The 21,041-nt window shown below is 46.4% G+C and overlaps 1 protein-coding gene across 1 annotated transcript in view; it reads right to left on the reverse strand.

The window, feature by feature from the left end:
- TNFRSF1B (TNF receptor superfamily member 1B) overlaps positions 1 to 21,041 on the reverse strand; it is a 42,846-nt gene that overhangs the window by 18,271 nt on the left and 3,534 nt on the right. The window contains exon 2 of the mRNA XM_084651668.1: positions 3,836 to 3,938. Within this exon, the coding sequence (XP_084507794.1) occupies positions 3,836 to 3,938 (103 nt within the window). The remainder of the gene's footprint in view (positions 1 to 3,835; positions 3,939 to 21,041) is intronic.

Raw genomic sequence — 21,041 nt, forward strand, 5'->3', positions numbered from 1 at the left:
AAAGACATAACATGTTGCAGTGCTGTTGAGAAAACTAAAGGGCACTTTTGCTCACTTTGGTAGTCCAGAACAACTCGTCATGGGAAACGGATCACAATTCGCTGCAGCAGAATGTAAGTCATTCCAAACAAAATAGGATTTTGATCATATTACTAGCAGCCCACATTACCCACAAACAAATGGAGAGGCTGAGAGAGCTGTACAGATGGCCAAAAAAATCCTACAGCGGGAAGATTCATTCCTTGCTTTTCTGAGCTACAGATCAACACCAAGAGCTGCTACTGCATATAGTCCAGCACAACTCCTGATGGGAAGACAGCTCAGAACTACTGTTCCAACTTTGGGAAAGAATCTATCTCCAAAGTGGCCAGACATGAAGAGGTAGTGAAATTGGAAACAAAAGGCTAAGAGAGCTTGCAAACACTTTTATAACAGATGTCTCTCATTAGAGAGCTGCCAAGTCTAGAACCTGGCAACCGCGTTCCCGTCAAACTGGGAGGACGGTGGGGGAGGGGGAATGGACAACTCCAGCTGTCGAAAAGAAAAAAAAATCAGGTCAGATCACATGTAATCAAGACCGTCCAACAGTGGAGAGTTCAACAGAAACTGTTGACATCTACAGTCTGTTCCTCAGAAAGAACCATCAACAGAGCCAACTCTACAGATGGCAAATGCAGAACAAGACGACTCAAGGACTCCGAACAGACCGCAGCCAGTCATTGCAGCTAATGAATCGCCAGATGACAAAGTTGCCATGCGTTCAGGACCGGTAATTAGAAACCCAGAACAACTCAGAGACACTTAACAAGTTGTTCCATATTGAACTTCAAAACCAGTAGGATAGTGTAAATTTTGTAAAATGGTAGGAATGTAGAACTTAAAGGGAGATGAAATGAAATGCTAAGTTGCATTATACCAGTCAGCCACTAGGTGGCGCTGTGTGTGACACACAGTAGACCCGCAGTATTACCACCGCCTCAGGAATGGAGGTGGTAAGACTGAGCATTGATTTAATACAGCTTTGAAACTTTATTTTTCACTCGATGAAGTGGGCTTTAGCCCACAAAAGCTTATGCCCAAATAAATGCGTCAGTCTCTAAGGTGCCACAAGGCCTCCTCCTTGTTTAGGCAGAAGAAAAATGCTGCTTTTAACCGTCTTAATTAAAATGAAACAAGCACAGAACGTTTCCTTTCTGTGTCAAATCTCTGTTTTAAGCTTTCCCTTTATTTTTTTTTTTTTTAGTAATTTACGTTTAACGCTGTACCCTGCTGTATTTGCTTTGTTCTCTCAGCTGCTGCCTGAATGTGTACTTCTGGTTCCATATGAGGCGTGTGGTTGACTGGGCAGTTCGAGGCTCTAGGGTACCTTACTTCAGCTAAACTCAGCCATACAGGCAGAGGACTGAAGGATTTGACACTGAACACATATGGTGTGTATCGCTCACAAGGAAGCTCTGTAGCCGGTCCATATCTGGCATAGGAGCACGACATACAGGAACACGCTGGAGGACATGGTTGCTCAACGAGAGGAACAATGAGGCCCTGCCAAGAAAGCCTTCATAGCAAGTTGTGGCCCCACCTTTGAGAATCTCCATTTTAGGGATTAGTCATGTACTGGAGACACAGGGAACCATGAAGTCAAGCCCTGGCAGTTAAGTAACACAGGAAATGATTTCCAAATATTTGGTTTTCAAATATATTTTCTCTACAATTTCTAATTCAGCTCCATGCATCCTGTTGATGATTTAAGCCCCGATTTTTAAAAGGTATTTAGAGACACCACTGCACTCAGGGTTGTAACACCTTACTGATTTAGGAACCTACATCTCATTGACAACTCATGGGATTTTGACTCCTAAGTGCCTCAATCCCTTTTGGAAAAAAAGTGGCCTGGGGTCCTAAATCACCTAGGCTTTGCAATGCGGGTGGCAAAAGTGACTATAAGACCTTTAAAAAGCTGGGCTTTTTTATACATCAACATGAAAAACCCTTCTGTTCAACTTCACAAATATCAACAACTACAGAGACTTTCAGTTTCCTCTGCATAGGTCCAAATCCTGGGCTTGTTATTGTGAAATATTATAATAAAAGGGGAGAGGGTGGCACTGAAGCTTGATCGCTATTACTGCCCGAGTGTGAAGGTTTAATTATGAATCATTACATTTGCCTCCATTGCATTTCTAACACCGGAAACCCAAACGTTCGGTCTTGACATTTTTGGTCAACTCGAGCCACTCAGGCTGCTTCAGCAGAGGCTTGTTTCCTGCTTAATCATCCAAATCTCTGTGACAGGAACTTTGCACTTACAGAGACAAAGAGCATTTGCTCAGCAAGTTGTGAGGTAAATGCCAGGGGAGTAATAACAACTCTGATGGCTTGTCTCCTTGATGACAATGTACCCGCCAAAGTTCTGAGCTCTCTCTGGGCTTTATATCTATATGATCCAAATACTTGGTGGGTAATTACAACAACCAGCAACTAAAATGTCTTCACCTGCAACCAAAAGAAAGCTTTCTGTGCTCAATAAATACTTACCAAGAAGATGTCACTACTAGATATCATTGGAGAATAGGTGTAGGCCTGGCCTGACATTAGTAACTTGCCTCATTTGTTAGTAGGCATTACTGGAAACAGTAGGAAATGCCATTGCAAATCAGATCAGTGGTCCATGTAGTCTAGCACAGTGGTTCTCAAACTAGGGCAGCCGCTTGTTCAGGGACAGCCCCTGGCGAGCCAGGCCAATTTTTTTACCTGCCGCGTCTGCAGGTTCGGCCAATCGCGGCTCCCGCTGGCCGCGGTTCACCGCTCCAGGCCAATGGGGGCTGCGGGAAGCAGCGCGGGCCGAGGGATGTGTTGGCCGCCCTTTCTGCAGCCCACATTGGCTTGGAGCAGCGAACCGCGGCCAGTGGGAGCTGCGATCGGCCGAACCTGCAGACGCGGCAGGTAAACAAACCGGCCCGGCGCGCCCGGGGCTTTCCCTGCACAAGCAGCGGCCCTGCTTTGAGAACCACTGGACTAGCATTCTGGTTTTGAAAGCAGTCAGCACCAGATGCTTCATAGGAAAAAGGCACTTGACTCCATAATGAACAATTACAGAATAACTGAATCTACCTAGAGCTAGATTGTACCTAATAAGATTGTGTAAATACTAAATTGTACCCCAGACCAGTGGGGTACAATTTACTGGTACCCCACTGGTCTGGGGTACAATTACTAAATTGTACCCCAGACCAGTGGGGTACCAGTGGGGTACAAAAAAACAGTGATTTTGCTATTACTGTACTCAGGCTGACATTGGATAATAATGTTACACTGGAGGCAAGGATTCGGTGCTGGCGGTTTAAATTAGTTTTATATGTTATTTTCCTTGTATGGAAATACATTTTTACAAATATTTAAAATAAAAGGATTATGCTCAAAAAATTGGCAGGTAAAGCTGCATCTGTTCACTTTTAAGAACCCAGCAAATTCCCAAGAAACCCCAAAGCCTCACCACGAAACAGATGAATCGGCCGCACTGCACCTGGCACAGGATCCAAATCCTGCCAGATAAGACTTTGGCGCCAGACTCCTTCGAAGGTTCAGCCAACCAGGAGCACCCTTTGGTAAGCCCTGGCCACAAGTAATTCAGGCAACTGGCTCCAGGCCCTGCGGTAAACCTTTCTTACGGTCCCAGGATCAACAATACACGGTCTCATGGCTGGGAGTACATTAAAGCCTGAAAAATCAGCGGCTCCTCTGGCTCTCTCAATAATGCAGGCACACTACATTTATTCAGAAACCAGATGGATTTAGCCTTGCACCATAACAGTCATAAATAACCTAAATCCATTACCTGGAGGGCATTTGCTACAACATTTATTAATGTTTTCTTCAAAGTATTCAGCGTGTGGGTCTTTGCACGCCGCGATCTTCTGCGCATAAGTCAACGAAGAGCCCTAGGAAAAAGAAAGGTAAAGTTATCAGAGGCAAGCATATTATGACCCTTAATGTTGCTGGTGTGTTTTGGGTTTTTTAACCTTTTATTTTTCCTTTATTTAACAGCTGTTTGAGACAGGGAATGTCATTTCATTGTATGTGTGTACAGACCCCTAACTGGGGCTTCTAGCTGGAAGCTCAAAACAAATAAATAATAAAGTATAGTCCTAGAGAATCAACGTCTTTGCAGCCAGCTTTCTTTTCAATCTGCTGTTGTATGCATGACCCAGTAAAGAGAGGAAGCTGAGGCCATCTCTGTCTGTGGAGTAGCATGGGCCAAAGTTTGCCCTGACTTACACCCCACTGAGTTGCAGCCAGGGCAGAAACTTGTCCTACGTTTTAGCAGATGCATGTTGTAGTTCTTGAACAGAAGTTAAATCCAGTCATTTCAGGCATGTTTACGTATCTTATCTCTGTATCCTCATTATCCCTTGCCCTTGTGTATATTAATAACAACTTGCTTTCTCTTATGGGTTGCTAAAAAGTAATATTTCAGTAGAGGCTATTTGTAAAAGAGAGAGATTTTTTTCCCCCACTAAACCTCAAAACCTTTGCAAAAGAGGCTCCAAATGCCACTGAAATTTCCTGGTCAAATCCTGACCCAATTAACATCAATGTTTACGCCCTCCATGTTATGGCAAAAGGCTGCAAACATCCACACCTCCCATCCTAGATGTTGGGAAAGTTCAGATTTGGGTAATCCAAACATCATAAGTCAGGACTATCTCTGTAATGCCTCAAACCGGAAACAAAAATATAAAACAACCACAAACACTGGGAAAGTTTGAGATTTGATCTGAATCCAGTTCCAAACTTTACAGTTTGACCCCATCTCTTCTGTTTAACAATCAGTATTACCAATTGCAAGCATTCAAATATCAGGAATCAGACACCCAAAAAATCATAAAATACAAATCAAGAGATTTTTTACAATACACATTTTGGGAGTTCTTTTCAATTGCCTTCTGATTTCTAAGCCTTTGAGCTGCACTTGCTTCATATTATCTAACTACCTTCATATCCAAGAAGGCTAGAAATGTAATTCTTTAAAAAATGAGATCTGAGATTCACACGCAGTCTCTTGAGTCCAGTACCTGGGGTTTCAACAAAAATCACAAGACTGGCAATAAAAATCGTAAGCATTGTCAACGCTGCGTAATCAAAAGGAGAACGTGTTTTGCATGTTACAGTTCTAACATTTTCATCATCAGACTGGTGAGGGACACTCAACAAAACCACAGTACATTTATAGATGGAAGGAACTGGGCCTTCTTCCTTATTTTCATGACGACTTTGCATTTAACTAGACCTGCAGTTTGTGGACCGTTCACTTTCTAGTGACAAATCACTACACACAAAAATAAATTCTGTAGCTTGTAAGCCACTGCTCTGCAATTTTTCCCTTGTAATTTCATAGCACAACAAACCATCTGATCATCAACACTCCTGGTCAAAGACCTGCAGTCCATCAAAATCAGCTGTGATCCAAATGACCTTAATTGCAGTTCAGGGAATAAAATCCAGCCCCAAGCAGCAGGCCCTAAGCACCACCTGACACGTGGTTCTAGTGTTTAAAAGCTAATTATGTGACGACGGCACCTTCTTACTCCGCAGTTCTGCTCCCTGTATGCATTCAGAGTCATAACCCCCAACTTCGTTTATTTTTTTTTAAAACAAAGGTACGATTTTACAACTTTTTACTCCTATCAGGCTTTGTGAGCCATCAATGCGGGGGGAGAGGGAGACGGATTATGTTCTCGCCCGTACATCGTCAACAGAATTAACTGTGGGCCTGCTCCAGCACCACTGAAATGGATAGGAATCTTTCCATCGATTTCAACAGACATAGGAATTTAGGGTCTCATTCACTCCTCTGCAGCCCTTAATTACATCCAAGCAACACCAGTGCAGGCAAGAGACTCTGTCCCTCCTGGCAAAGAACCGGTGCCATCAAACCCATGCTGCCAGATGAAAGCAGGAACTGGTTTTATCATTGTCAGTACTTTGTGATACCATTGCGGACTTCAGAAACCTCTTGGTTTAAAACCTGATCAAAATAAAATTCAGAAATGATGCCTCTTACAACACTGATGCCTCTTCTAACAGAAAGCGGCTGGCTGTGAGTCTCTTTCTTTTTTAAAGCCTATATGGCAGGTCAGATGAATACAGAACAATCACAAAACACTCTGGACCAGATCTTCAGCTGGCATAAATTGGCATAGGTCAGTTACTTCAAAGGACAAATGTCTGAAAATATGGCCCTTTATTCTCAAAGCAACCACAAGAAGTTCACTGTGCCTTTAAAAATAATAATAAAGGAAAGCTTTTCATTGGGCAGCAAAAGCGTAGGAGTTTCCTGATTCATTAACAGGGCACAGCTCAGAAAGCACTTAACAATCATTAATTCAGTGAAGAGTAAAAAAGACCTCTCCATCAGACTCAGAAACCTCATTAACACAATTGTTATTGTAAGATGTATATAAACTTGGAGACGTGCCTTAAAATATGGATAAAAAGAGAAATCAAAGCAGGAACAAGCTGTTCGAAGACCGGCAACGAGAATATCCTTCCTCCTTGCCAAAAAACAGCGTTCACATTCCATTGTGTCTCCTCTTCAGGGTCTGACAGAGATATCCACTTCCCACTTTCATTTAAAGGGAACCCCACTGTTTTTCTTCTAGCTGGTAGAAATGTTTTGCCCTTATTTTTAGCAGTGTTTGAGAATACGGCTCGGAAAATCCACTCAGCCGGTGGCAATCACCAGCAAGACTGACTTCTTGGACCTTGGATCCAGCCTGTGCCCAGAACTGGGTAGATTTAGCCTCAAGGGCCTCTTAAGGAAAAGCACCGGCAATCCATTCTGCCTCTCCTCGGGAGCTCTGGGCGCAAAAGTCCAGCGGACAGAACATCCGGAAGACACTTAACATACACAAAGCACATCTCTTGAATCCCGACTACTTCCTTTTCTTCAGTGCCACCATAACATGGAACCGAGCTAACTACCTCACTTAACTACCTGTACGGATCGCTCAACTGTAACTACACTAAACAATATCAAGACACTAAGGGCTTGTCTACATGGGGGTTTTGAACCACACAAATAGAGTTAATCCGCTTCTAAAACACGAGCCCTACCCATGATGCAACGCATCGCAGTGCATTAACTCTGCACTTAACCTGAAATCTGGAGTCCTCTTGCAAAGTGGACTACGTTTGTGGAGAACTGAATTCGTTTGCACTGTTGTTCGTGTGCAAACAGCTGGCATCACTGCGTGCCTCCAATAGCTATCCCACATGGCTTTTCAGTCGACCATTATTCACCTGCTTACATCCTGTGCCCTCCCCTGCTCTGGTGTCAAGTTCCCAGGACAAACCCTCCCCCATTTAAAAGCTGGCACGGAGCCAGATTTTGCCCATTTGCTCCTGGATTCAAGTGTATCAGCATTCTTGCGATACTACAGCAATTCTACTCTACAACTCCCACAACACACCTGGGCCTGCTGCTTGGAGCCATATTAAGATCCTGGAGCTCATTGCCATCTGGGAAGAAGTAATCAGTGTAGTACGCTCTTGTGGCCTGCCACCAGCATAAAAACCTGTTTGTAGACACTGCCAAGCAGATGTCCACTACGCAACATCCCTGGTCTTGAACCCAGGCTTAGGAGTCTCAAGATAGCCTGGCCAACACCCAAAGCCTACTAAAATCTGGTGGGCTGAGAAACTACTAGGACTGTAACCCCAGCCAAGGCACCACCCACGGGAGCGGATTGGAGGATCGCCCGGCTCCACCAATTGGTCCAACCATGCTATTTAAGCCAGGAGAAGAAACAGGAAATTTGTCCGGGCAACAAGATGGTATCCTGTCATGGCTGTATTGGACCCTGCCTGTGCCTGGACACCATTAAATTAGGCTTGAATAAAGGCTGGGAATGGATGGGTCATTACACGAAGTAAAACTATTTCCCCATGTTTATTCCCCCCTTCCCCACTGTTCTTGTCAACTGTTGGAAATGGGCCACCCTGATTATCAGTACAAAAGGTTTTTTTTTCTCCTGCTGATAATAGCTCACCTTAACTGATCACTCTTGTTATAGTGGTATGGCAACACCCATTGTTTCATGTTCTCTGTGTGTCTATATATATATATCTCTCTCTTTCTACTGTATTTTCCACTGCATGCATCCGATGAAGTGGGGTTTAGCCCACGAAAGCTTATGCTCAAATAAATGTGTTAGTCTCTGAGGTGCCACCAGTCCTCCTCGTTCTTTTTGCTGATACAGACTAACACGGCTGCCACGCTGAAACATTTTCAGGCATGAGACTTGAGAACGACAGGCATCCCTAACAACATCCCCTGGGTGTTTCCATTTTCTATTTTCAGTGGCTGCTTAAAGTGCCAAGCAAATGTCTGCACCTCGGACTCCCACTCATCTTGCAGGGTTTCTCCCTTCGTCCAACAAATATCGCGCAGAATGCAACCTACTGCTATAAATGAGCAGTGCCAGTTTTTTTCAGCAGCTTTTTAACCTATTCCACAAATAGCACCCTCGCCCTTTCCACTGGCCAACTGTGCTCTCCACTTCCATTCTGCAAATTCCTTCCTTTTGTCCACTAGGCCAATGAATGGTGTCGTTAACCAGGGGATAAGTCAGGGAATAACCAAAGAAACCTCACCACCATTAGTGTCCTTAGGGTTCCTGAGGGTAAACATCCTTTCTCCACTAATGCAAATAGGGGGTGGCCAACCTGAGTCTCCGAAGCCACACGCGGCTCTTCAGAAGTAAATATGTGGCTCTTTGTACAGGCACCAACTTTCCGATGTGCCAGGGGCTGCTCACTGCTCAATCCCTGGCTTTGTCCCCACTCCACCCCTTCCCCTGAACCTGCTATGCCCTCGCTCCTCCCTCTCCCCCTCTGAGCCTCTTGCATGCCCCGAAACAGCTGATTGGGAGGGGCGGGGAGGGAGGCGCTGATCGGCAAGGCTGCCGGTGGGCGGGAGGTGCTGGGGGGAGCGGATGGGGGGTTGCTGATGTATTACTGTGGCTCTTTGGCAATGTACATTGGTAAATTCTGGCTCCTTCTCAGGCTCAGGTTGGCCGCCCCTGAAATAGGATCTCTCAGAGCTCAGCTGTATCACCACAGCCCCTTCCTGGCCACCCTACATTTATGTCTGTAAACCTGCCACGGCAGTCAGCCAGTCCTAGGAACACCATTGCGGAAATGCCCCTTTCTATGCCCTAGTACAGGGGGCAACTGAGGGAACCCATGCGCCTAATACAGTTTGGGAACCCCAGTGGTCAAAACCTCAATAATTTTCCAAGCATTACCCAGCTTTATAACCTGGTGCAACAGTATCTTTTCCAAGGCATGACAGACCTGTATGACAGTGGCCCCAACAGTCGATCTCCCCACACCAAATTGGTTGGCCACGTACTGGTGGCACTCCGGAGTAGCTAGCTTCCAGATGACAATGATGACCCAGGTATGGGGGAGCACAGATTGGCATACTGGCTCTGCAACTCTGCAGTCAGAAAAAAAGTTAAAAAACCCCATCCTGAAATTCTCTCGCCAGTGCCGGTCATCCCAGGCCCGGAGAACAGTCCCTTCGCACCAATCCACACTGGTCTCCTGGGCCCAGAAATAGCGCTGCATGGTCTGTAACTGATCCAGGAATCGGTCCTCTAGTACCAACTGCTTCCCCCATTGCTCTCTTTCTCCATGCTCCCATCCTGCTTCCACCACTGCTCAGTCTCCTGCTGCTACGGCCACATCATTTGTTTGGCAATGCGACAGGTGGTCTCCAAAGCCAAATCTGTCCAGCTGTGAGTGCTGAAATACACCCCAAAGAGACTCTGTGTGATCACAGCTGCCACCACAGCGGAGCAGAGCATTGCTGGGCCCACGCTGGCCGACAGCAATTCAAAAATGGCGCTAGCCGGCACAGGAGGGCAGAGGCCTGGGATTTCTCAAAAATCCGAAGCCCCCTGGCTTCCCACAATTCATAGCATCCCAGGAGGTCCAGTGTGGTGCAGTGAAGCTAAGGATCACACCGAGAAGGCAACCCCTTTGGTTCACAGCAAGCCACCACTGTGCATACACATGACACAAACCGAGAAACAGGAGTCCCACGTGCACACTATCGGTGCCACTCACCTACAGCGCTTTACCAGATGCAGCGCAACGAGCTTCGCATTCACACACACACACACACACACACACACACACACACACACACACGCACATAGACAAGCCCCAGGAATGGAGAAAGCCCCGGATCCGAACAGACTGGAGTGGTTCTCTTCCATCTGGCACAGCAGTTGGAAGGAACCGCAGTGGTAGAGGGCACTGCGCCCCCCACTTATATAGCCCCATCCTCAAGACGCTGCTTGGAGACAGTTCAGCACCATTAGACAGTGCAATATCCCTAAGTAGGAATACGCGAGCCACTGGAAGAACTTTCCCTGTCAAGTGAAGGTGGGGCCGAGTCCTTCCTTTCTGTCAAATGTAAGCATTCACTTAAAAAAAAAAAAGAGTTTCTGACACTAATGATTAGGGCTCCATGTCTATCTCGGAAGTCACAGATTCTGTGACTTTCCATGACTTCTGCACCAGCTGGTGCAGCCGGTTGTGGAAGCGCTCCGTCAGCCCCGTGGCAGCTGCTTGGGTGGCCCCGGGTAGCGGGCCCTAGGGACCACCGGAGCAGCCACTGGTGTGGCTGGCTCTGGGACCACCTGAGCAGCGGCCCTAAGGGCGGCGGGAGCAACAGCAGGTGGGCGGCTCTGGGGGACCCCGGCAGCTGGTCTTGATGGCCCCCTGGCCGCAGCCCCTCCCCCCAAGCACCACCCCCTCCTGCCCCCCCAGAGAGTCGGCCCCTGCCCTGCCCCCCAGCTAAGATTTAGTCAGAGGTATACAGTACAAGTAATGGACAGGTCACAGGCCATGAATTTTTGGTTACTGCCCATGATCTGTCCATGGCTTTTACAAAAAATACCCATGACTAAATCGTAGCTTACTTATGGTGGTTGTGAAGAAAATCTACTGAATGTAAACCAACAGTACAAGGCCTTCCTGGGTCCACCGGAAAGTGACATTGACAAAACTCTGGTCAGTTTCACACCTGCTCTCCAAAATACTGTGGACCTTGTGGGTCACTGTGAAACTGACCAGAATCAAGACACTTTCAATCTCCAGTTACTTGTGGCACCTTTGAACCAACATGCACATTCACTGGGAGCAGTGGGGATCCAAAACTAGAGGCTGAAGGACGAATAGAGAAGCACTGTCCCCACCCCTATAACAGCACCCAACCATGTACAAATACAGCTTACAGCACACAGGCTTCTCGGGGGAAGCATAGAATAGCATAGACCCTTCAACATCCTCGAGGCTCCAGGATTGGGTGGAGAAGGCAGACAGGAAGCCCCTTTCTCCCTTTCAGTAGCCACAGAAGGTCTTCAAATGTATTAGATACTTACACCCCAGAGGCTGATACAGAAGTGGAGTTCCTGAGCAGTGCTCTGGTAGGAATCTCACCTTCTCAGCAGCTGAGAGCGCTGGGTTTTTCACTAGGATATTGCACTTCATATCTCTCAGTTCCTGGACAATAGGTTTGGTCAGGCCTGGCTGCTGGGTGCACAGAATATTTTTCAAGTTTTGTAGCTTACCCCGGGATAAGGTGCATTGGGGGAGGGATAACTCAGCGGTTTGAGCATTGGCCTGCTTAACCCAGGGTTGTGAGTTCAATCCTTGAGGGGACCATTTAGGGATCTGGGGCAAAAATTGGGGATTGGTCCTGCTTTGAGTAGGGGGTTGGACTAGAGGACCTTCTGGGGTCCCTTCCAAACCTGATATTCTAAGAGAACAAAGCCGGTTTTAAAGGAGACACATTCCAGCTATAATAGGCTCCGAAAGCCAGCATGGTCTGCAGCTCCTGAGCACGTTCCCTTTACCGTACTACAGTCAAGGGCTGGGCACTCTCAGGCAGACAATGCAGTCCTATTCACCAGCAGGAGGTTTGATTAATTCTTATTTATCATGATTCTAGTTTATATAAAAAGGAAAAAAATATTTTCAAAAACTTCTAGGTTCAGTGATCATTGTTCATGCTGGGCTTGCTATAGTAGTCTCACAGGAAGAGTAACAAGTAATAGAGAAACCACAGCATTTGCAAATGTGCGCTGACAGCACTTCTGCTGCAAAAGCTAACAAAATAAAATAGTTTCTGAAGGCTCTGCTGCTGGCCAAATTATTTTTAGTCAAAACTCTTCGCCTGTTTATTAAGAGGAGGCTGATCAAATGCAGTAGCTGCAGTTCTCCAGCCAGGTCATGTTGAACAGCATTAAGTCAAACAGACCTAAGGAACTTTTAAATCTTAAACCTTCACTTCAAAAACACACACACACACACAGATGAAACAAACCACATCATAAATTATCCTGCTGGTGAGGCTTCCCGGCAAGATACATTCTTGTCTCATTTTCTGCACTGTCTTTTAGATGTTGCAAATACTGTCCTGGAAGCGTTGAAGAGACAGGAAAACCTCTTGCTCAATGGGTTCACATCCGCCTTTCAGAAATTTTGCTTGACAGGGCGCGTCTATTGACTGATACGATCACACCAAGTTGATCTGATTACTGGTGGCTGTTGCTGACTAACTGTTAAGAAATTGTCAATTAATCCGAAACTAAAGTGCATTATAAGACACTAAAAAAGAATCTTACCACTTTGGACTTGAATTCTCGGCTGGATACAATGGCCCGGATTCTAAACTCACTGTTAAAACTTCCATGGAATTAATTCTTATTTACCCTGGAGTAAGCAAGAGTGCAGTCAAAGTCAGTCAGTCAGTCAGATCTGCTATGCAAGGGCAGAACGACAGCTGTCCTAAAGCTAACTTACTTGGCCACAGGATGATTCCCCTTTTCCCACTCCTGCCCCCTATGCCAGGGGCCAGAAGAGGATGAGCACAGAAGCTGTTATGCCAGGCGAATCCTCAGACATCCAGATCCACTGGACGTCTGGGATAGTGACAGAACACAGGTGCAGCAGGGGCCAGCATCTGGCCTAAAATTTTTCAATTCTACCCGATTTTCTGTGCAACTCATCTCTCCCTCTGCTTTAATTTGTACCTCTAATTACGGCACCTAACTCGTATTATGAAAATAAACTCTTCACTTGAAAAAGAATGCTGTAAATCTGAAACCCTTTTATGGGCTGATGTGACTCATACCATCACTCAGGAATAAAATCTGATCCCAGATTAAAGGTAAACATAACCCAGAGTCACAAGACAAATCTGAGAAGAACCTTGCACCGAAAACTTAGGGTCAACTTCAGAATTGCTCAGACTAGACAGTAGCATGTAAGGAGGAAAGACTTTTCAGAGATTTGTACAAACAGAATGGAAACATCTGAATGATGTCAATGGAAGCAAACTCATTTCCCAAGAGCAGGCAGAGACACTTACACCAGAGATTTGGATTCACCCTTTTATAACGGTTTTCTACTGTAACCTCTGTACATTACCTGAGCATACTTTGGCATATTGCTACTTTGTGCTGGGATATCAGCAGGACAAACGGGAACAAGCCTAGCACACAGGGCAGCTCAGGGATGGGAAGCATAGTCGGCAATGCCCAGGACATTAGGCAGTGCACGAGAGGTTACACGCAAGGCAGACACCCAGGACTCTACCCCTATGGCGTTAAAAACGCAAACGTTTACAGCGCATCCCACTCTGCAAGGTGTATTACAGACTCCCAGCAACCAGATGGTCTAACCCAGGGGTGGCCAACCTGCGGCTCCTTGTCGAGGCACCGACTCCGGGGCTGGAGCGACAGGCGCCAACTTTCCAATGTGTCGGGGGGCGGGGAGGGGGGTGGTGCTCACTGCTCAACCTCTGGCTCTGCCCCAGGCCCTGCCCCCAAGCCTGCCATGCCCTCGCTCCCTCCCGGAGCCTCCTGCACACCGTGAAACAGCTGATCGCGGCGGGCGAGAGGCGTGGGGAGGGAGCGGCAGGCACCGATTGGTGGGGCTGCTGGTGGGCAGGAGGCGCTGCAGGTTGGAGTGGAGGGAGCGGATGTGGGGCTGATGACGTATTACGGGGGCTCTTTGGCAATGTGCCTGGGTAAATTCTGGCTCCTTCTCAGGCTCAGGTTGGCGGCCCCTGGTCTAACCTATCGCATGCTTATGAGGGAGCCTCTGTAACAAACCAGGGCCGCAGCTGGTAGCTCATCAAAACACACATCTACAACACACCTGTGCTCAACGATTCCCAGAATGGAGCTGAGCCACCTCCTCCCTGCCCGTTTTGGGGGATTAGCACCCCAGGGGGGATACATTCGTACAGAGCTTCTCTGCCTTCCATGGCGTGCAGGGACTGCAACTGCGCTTGCCCTCTCTGCTGGGCCCGATGGGAAGAGACTCACTCTCCCCACACGCCCAACCACAATCCAGCCCCTAATGTTCATATTAGAGGTGGACCTGGCTCATAAAGTTCAAATCCAGATTGGGAATCACACTTCCCCAAAGCATGAGGGGCTTGGGACAGAGGCACCGAGTGGGCTCCATGTAACAGAAAGGACTGACCAGCTCAGAAGTTCAGAGAAGGGTCCTCCCCAACATTCGGGGGGGGTTGCCCCCAGGCCACTGCCAGATTTGCACTGTGCTGCGACAAGGTGAAGCACTTCACAGGTACTAGGTATTACTAGCATGACGCTGACTTTCTCTAAATCCTGCCCGACAGGCAAGTGTCCCTTTTCGCTCTGCGGCTAGCCAGGAACTTCTATACTGCAGCCCTTGGGGTGATTACACAGCACAAGCTGGTAACATTTCACTAAAATGCCATCTCCAAATTCAAGGGGTCAAGCGGAGGATTTTAAACAGGAACTGCCTCCTGTTTGTTAACCACAACGAAGTCATCGAACCCTCTGACATCAGAACCTGTTGCTATGGAAAAGACTTATGTGGTTCAGAGATGCAATTTGTTCAGCAGCAAGATCTACTGCAAGAGGGGAAAATACAGAGCTTTATTTAAAATACCTGATCTGGTCATTTGGAGGACAAATACTGTCAGGGGCAAATGCTGCCCTCAGATGCTGGCAACTGTCACTGAAGTCAAGGGGTGCTATGCCCATGTACCTGAGATCAGAACCAGGCCCTAAGACCTACACTCAAAGCATTGAGCTCTTCAAAATCACTTACTGCCATCATTGCCCAAAGACAAGTTTATGGGTCCACTGTATGAATAGTTCACCTATCTTGTACTCTCTAGAAGTAAAGAGGGCCAGAACAAGGCCTGTCAACTATATAATGTGGGTCTTCTGCACAAGGGTGAATTTCACCCTATAAGCTAGGAGCTTGGCATATTCTGATAGCAATGGACAGTACAACTCTCCTTCCCTGATCATCAGCCCCCCAAACCTCAAAATCTTCTGTATTTCCTTTCTTATGACTATGGATTTTTTTTTCCTAGCTTATCTTAGAGTTTTATACTGCCACCCATCACCATAGTATCCGAGCACATTTTTCCCAGCATAAACTGGGAAAGCAGGAAACTTTATTATGCACGGAACTCATTTATAATGCACAAAAATAACGTAAGTGTCCAACAATATCTGGCCCACACTCTGGCTTGAAGATACAGGGCCAGAATCTGATCGCTGCCATGCTGATGTAAATCTGATGTAACCCCAAATGGGTAGAGCTATTCTGACATAGACAAAATCAGAATCCAGTCAACAATACTTAATAAATCCTATGAGCCATCTCATTTTCTTTACTGGTCCTTGTCTAGAATACTGTACCTTAATCTAGCATGTAATATCAGATCCAGAGACAGATGCTTAAGAGACCACAGCTGTCAGTGGCTTTCTGATTTGTTGCTGATAGCTACTTTGGTTTACTTTTGATGATACATCTTCTAATACCAACATTCAACAATATGTTGAAGGTGAGAATCATACTTTTGAGATTTTAGTCACATATCCTGTTCATTTTCTATGACTTTGCTCTGCTAACCATCACTGGTGTATATTAACTAAGACTTATACTGCTTTAGGGCATACATACACAGAAAGTTGGTATATGCAGGCTCACAGCAAACATTACCACCACCTATGTGGAATTTTATAAGAACAGTTATGAAATTGTATTACTTTTCCTCTAATTCTGATACTAGTGGGCACCTTAAAGTTTCACGACTCTCCGATGGGGAGATATCTGTGCATGTGCTGATATAACAGTATTTCACTGACCAGGCCCCGGTCTACACTACAAACTCAGGCTAGTATAACTATGTCGCTCGGGCATGGAAAATCCACACCCCTGAATGAAGCAGTTATGCCGACCGAACTCCCGGCGTAGACAGCGCTGTGTCAACAGGAGGGCTTCTCCTGCGACATAGCTGCCACCTTCTCCCGTAGGCAGTTACTGTGCCGATGGGAGAAGCTCTCTCATCGGCGTAGGTAGCGTCTTCCCTAAGCGGTACAGCAGCACTCTAAAGGCTTGGCTACACTTACATTTTATAGCACTCTAACTTGCTGGCTCAGGGGCGTGAAAAATCACCCCCCTGAGCGCAGCAAGCCAGAGCGCTTTAAAGCGCGAGTGTAGACAGGCTCTGAGCACTGGGAGCCAATCCCCTCCTGGAGGTGGATTACCAGGAGCGCTGGGAGAGCTCGCTCCCAGCGCTCGTGCTCAACCACACTCGCACTTCGTTTCCACTGTAGCCATGCCCTCAATGTAGACACGCCCCGAGTAATCAACCCATCAAGTTTTCTTGTCTTTTATTATTTAATATTTTATACTAGGTGTCCAGAGGCCTGGACCAAGATCTGGAACCCAAGATGACAGGAACTGTACAAACAAATATGGAGACATGGTCCCTCATCTAGAATCTTACAACGTAAGACAACAAGGGTCATGAGAAAAGAGGGTAGATATTATACAAAGTTGCCATTTTGTGCAGAGTAAGGGAGAGGGAGAAATCAGAGATGACCATCAGATTAAAAAGCATGAAGCACATGGAGAATGGTGGTGTCAACACTGGCAGAGAAGGTCGGAGAAAGTTCCAGAGGGAAAAAAAACAAGGAAGCAGATTTGTGCATATTAAGTATAAATTGATTGTGAGACATCCAGGAAGAGGTATCTGAGACAGGCGGAGATGTAAAACTGGATGAAGAGGGGCAGAGTGGGAGTGGAAAAGACAACGGGAAAGTCACCCGCATAAAGATAGCAGACGGAATCATGTGAGGAGACGAGATCACTCTGAGAGAGGGCGTAAAAGGAGAAGTTCTGGTTATATAAAATTAAGGGGAAATATTTGTAAAGGCTTCTTGAAATGTGGCATTTGGGGGATTTCTAATATAGAATTTCCTGGCTCTGCAGTGTTTGTGTATTTTAAACTACAATGTCCTATTTAGATTTTCTCCCTTACAACCTTAACTCCTGCTTAATATAATCTGGATTGTGAATCATACAAAGGGCATTTGTGCATAATTCTCCGTCATTGCCTGGTCTCCTTCCTCTTGCATTTTCTGCACTGTGCTCCTTCTGAGACTACAGTTTCTCTGCATAATACCCACACCCTGATGTCAACCAGGGAAACTAAGAGGAAATAATATAAGAAGAGATGGGCCAAAAGTAAAACCCAGATCCTAATAGTCCTGTCCTTTGGGGAAAATGGGATCTGGATCTGAATTTTGCAGCTGGTTCTCTCTAAGGGTATGTCTACACTGCAATTAGACAACCTCAGCTGATCTGTGCCAGTTGTTCGAGCTAAGGGACTCAAGCTAAGGGGCTGTTGAATTGTGGTACAGATATTTGGGCTCAGGCTGCACTACACAGGGTCATAGAATCATAGAAAATCAGGGTTGGAAGGGACCCCTGAAGGTCATCTAGTCCAACCCCCTGCTCGAAGCAGGACCAATTCCCAGTTAAATCATCCCAGCCAGGGCTTTGTCAAGCCTGACCTTAAAAACCTCTAAGGAAGGAGATTCTACCACCTCCTAGGTAACGCATTCCAGTGTTTCACCACCCTCTTAGTGAAAAAGTTTTTCCGAATATCCAATCTAAACCTCCCCCACTGCAACTTGAGACCATTACTCCTCGTTCTGTCATCTGCTACCATTGAGAACAGTCTAGAGCCATCCTCTTTGGAACCCCCTTTCAGGTAGTTGAAAGCAGCTATCAAATCCCCCCTCATTCTTCTCTTCTGCAGGCTAAACAATCCCAGCTCCCTCAGCCTCTCCTCATAACTCATGTGTTCTAGACCCCTAATCATTTTTGTTGCCCTTCGCTGGACTCTCTCCATTTTATCCACATCCTTCTTGTAGTGTGGGGCCCAAAACTGGACACAGCACTCCAGATGAGGCCTCACCAATGTCAAATAGAGGGGAACGATCACGTCCCTCGATCTGCTGGCTATGCCCCTACTTATACATCCCAAAATGCCATTGGCCTTCTTGGCAACAAGGGCACACTGCTGACTCATATCCAGCTTCTCGTCCACTGTCACCCCTAGGTCCTTTTCCGCAGAACTGCTGCCGAGCCATTCGGTCCCTAGTCTGTAGCTGTGCATTGGGTTCTTCCATCCTAAGTGCAGGACCCTGCACTTGTCCTTATTGAACCTCATCAGATTTCTTTTGGCCCAATCCTCCAATTTGTCTAGGTCCTTCTGTATCCTATCCCTCCCCTCCCCCTAGAGCCCAAGTGCCACACCAAGCCCACACATCTAAAATATGGGAAAGCTCCTGGCAAGGATAACTTGAACGCAGAATTGTTCAAGGTAAATCCTAAACAAGGAGCCAGCATCTATCCTGGCCCCTCTATTTACATCAGTCTGGGAAAGGGGAAGAGTGCCAGATGAGTGGACCAATGGGGTTATAATGAAATTACCAAAAAAAGAAAAGGAGGACTTGTGGCACCTTAGAGACTAACCAATTTATTTGAGCCTAAGCTTTCGTGAGCTACAGCTCACAAGGAACTCTCAGTGACTGTAATAACTGGCATGGTATCACACTTTTAACTGCGCCAACCAAAGTAGTGTGTAAGATCATAGTCCATCTTATATCAGAGGCAATTGATAGCATTCTCAGAAAAGAGCAAGCTGGTTTTTGGAAAGGGCGTGGATGCACAGACCAGATCTTCACTCTATGAAACATAATAGAATAGTGCTTAGAATGGCAACAGCAACTCTACATAAACTTCATGGACTTTGAGAAGGCTTTTGATAGCATTCACGGGACCAGCCTATGGCGCATTCTGCGAGCCTATGGAACTCCTTTCCGTATAATCAATGTCATCAAAAGCTTCTATTTCAACTTTACATGCAGTGTTGATCAAAGAGAGCTCAGTTTTGAAGTCAAAACAGGAGTATGTTGGGGTGTGCCATGTCTGCAATCCTCTTTAACACTGCAATGCAGTGTACAACAGAAGACATGCCAAGAGGCATTAAATGAACGCTCTTCTCATCCCTTGAAGACCTGGACTTCGCAGACGATGTCGCTTTCCTATCACATACCCAACACCATATACAAGAAAAAACAACTCGAATCAATGCATTCAGCCAGCAAATTGGACTGAAAATCAACCACAATAAGACAGATACCATAACCTTTAATATTGCCTCACCATCACCAGTATGGAGAGAGGATTATGTTCTCACCAACGTAGAAACATTCACATACTTGGGCAGCACCTTCAGCCAGGACAGTGGAACAAGCCAGGACATCCTGAACAAAATCAGTAAAGCCAGGTACGCCTTCAGGAGCTTAAATACAGTCTGGAAATCATAAACACAACGCCAAAACCAAACTCAAGATTTATCAGAGCTGCATACTTACAACACTACTTTAGAGTGCAGAATGCTGGGGAATGAGAAAGTCTGACATGTCCAAACTGTCTTCATTCCACACAACCTGCCTCAGAAAAACCCTCCGTATCTTTTGGCCCAGAACAATCTCAAACCAAGATCTATTGACACAGTGCAGCCAAGAGGATATGAGAACCACCACTGCCAGGAGGCGTTGGAGATGGATCAGTCATGTGCTTCGGATGGAAACTAATTCCATCACCAGAGTAGCAAGATGATGGACACCTGAAGGCAAATGAAAACGAGGCCGCCAGAAAACAACATGGCGAAGAGCTGTGGAAGCCGAGCTGAAAAACCTGGGGCACAGCTGGGGAACCACTGAAAGATCTACCAGAAACAGACAGGAGCGAAGGAAGTCACTGCCCTAAACGTCAGAGGCGTAATAGGAACATGATGATGATTAGCCCAAGCCTCAGAAGCCTGAGTCAGCTGGCATGGGCCAGCCACAGGGTTTTAATTGTAATCTAGACATACCCAAACCCTGTGTCCATGGCCCTGGGAAAAATTCAGAGACGGTTCCAAACTTGGGCCCATCTCTAGATGCAAGGAATTCCGAAAATGACGCTGTACAAAGAACCCAACTAACAGCAGGCCTGGTATTCTCAACATTCCCATACCTGCCACTGGAAAAAAAATGACTTATGGACCAAACAAACTGCAAACATTATAGAGTGACATTTTTTGCCAGTATGTTGAACACAGAATCACAGGGTTAGAAGAGAGACCACAAGGGTCAGTCTAACCCCCTGCCAAGATGCAGGATTTGTTGTGTCTAAACCACCCAAGACAGATGGCTCTCCAGCCTCCTTTTGAAAACCTCCAGTGAAGGAACTTCCACAACCTCCCCAGGCAGTCTGTGCCATTCTCCTAGGAGGTTTTTCCTGAAATTTAATCTAAATTTGCTATGCTGCAGTTTGAACCCATTGTCTCTTGTATTGCCCTCTAGCATGACCCTCCTGTTTTCCCTGTGTCACTAATGGCTTTGCACAGCTCTGTTTACAGTCTCTTAGCCACAGAACTCCTTCATCATCGCAGCACAAATGAAAATGTGTGCAACAACCAGATAGAACTGGCACATAGCCCCTAGACCTAATGGTGAGACGAGCTGGGGAAATCAGCACTGTTATCCTAAGCCTCTTGCTTTGGGTTTTTAACAACCTCTCCCCAATTCCCATCCCTCAGCAGCCCAGGCCTT

This window comes from Lepidochelys olivacea, assembly GCF_965140295.1.
Source record: "Lepidochelys olivacea isolate rLepOli2 genome assembly, chromosome: 18".
NCBI lineage: Eukaryota > Metazoa > Chordata > Testudines > Cheloniidae > Lepidochelys > Lepidochelys olivacea.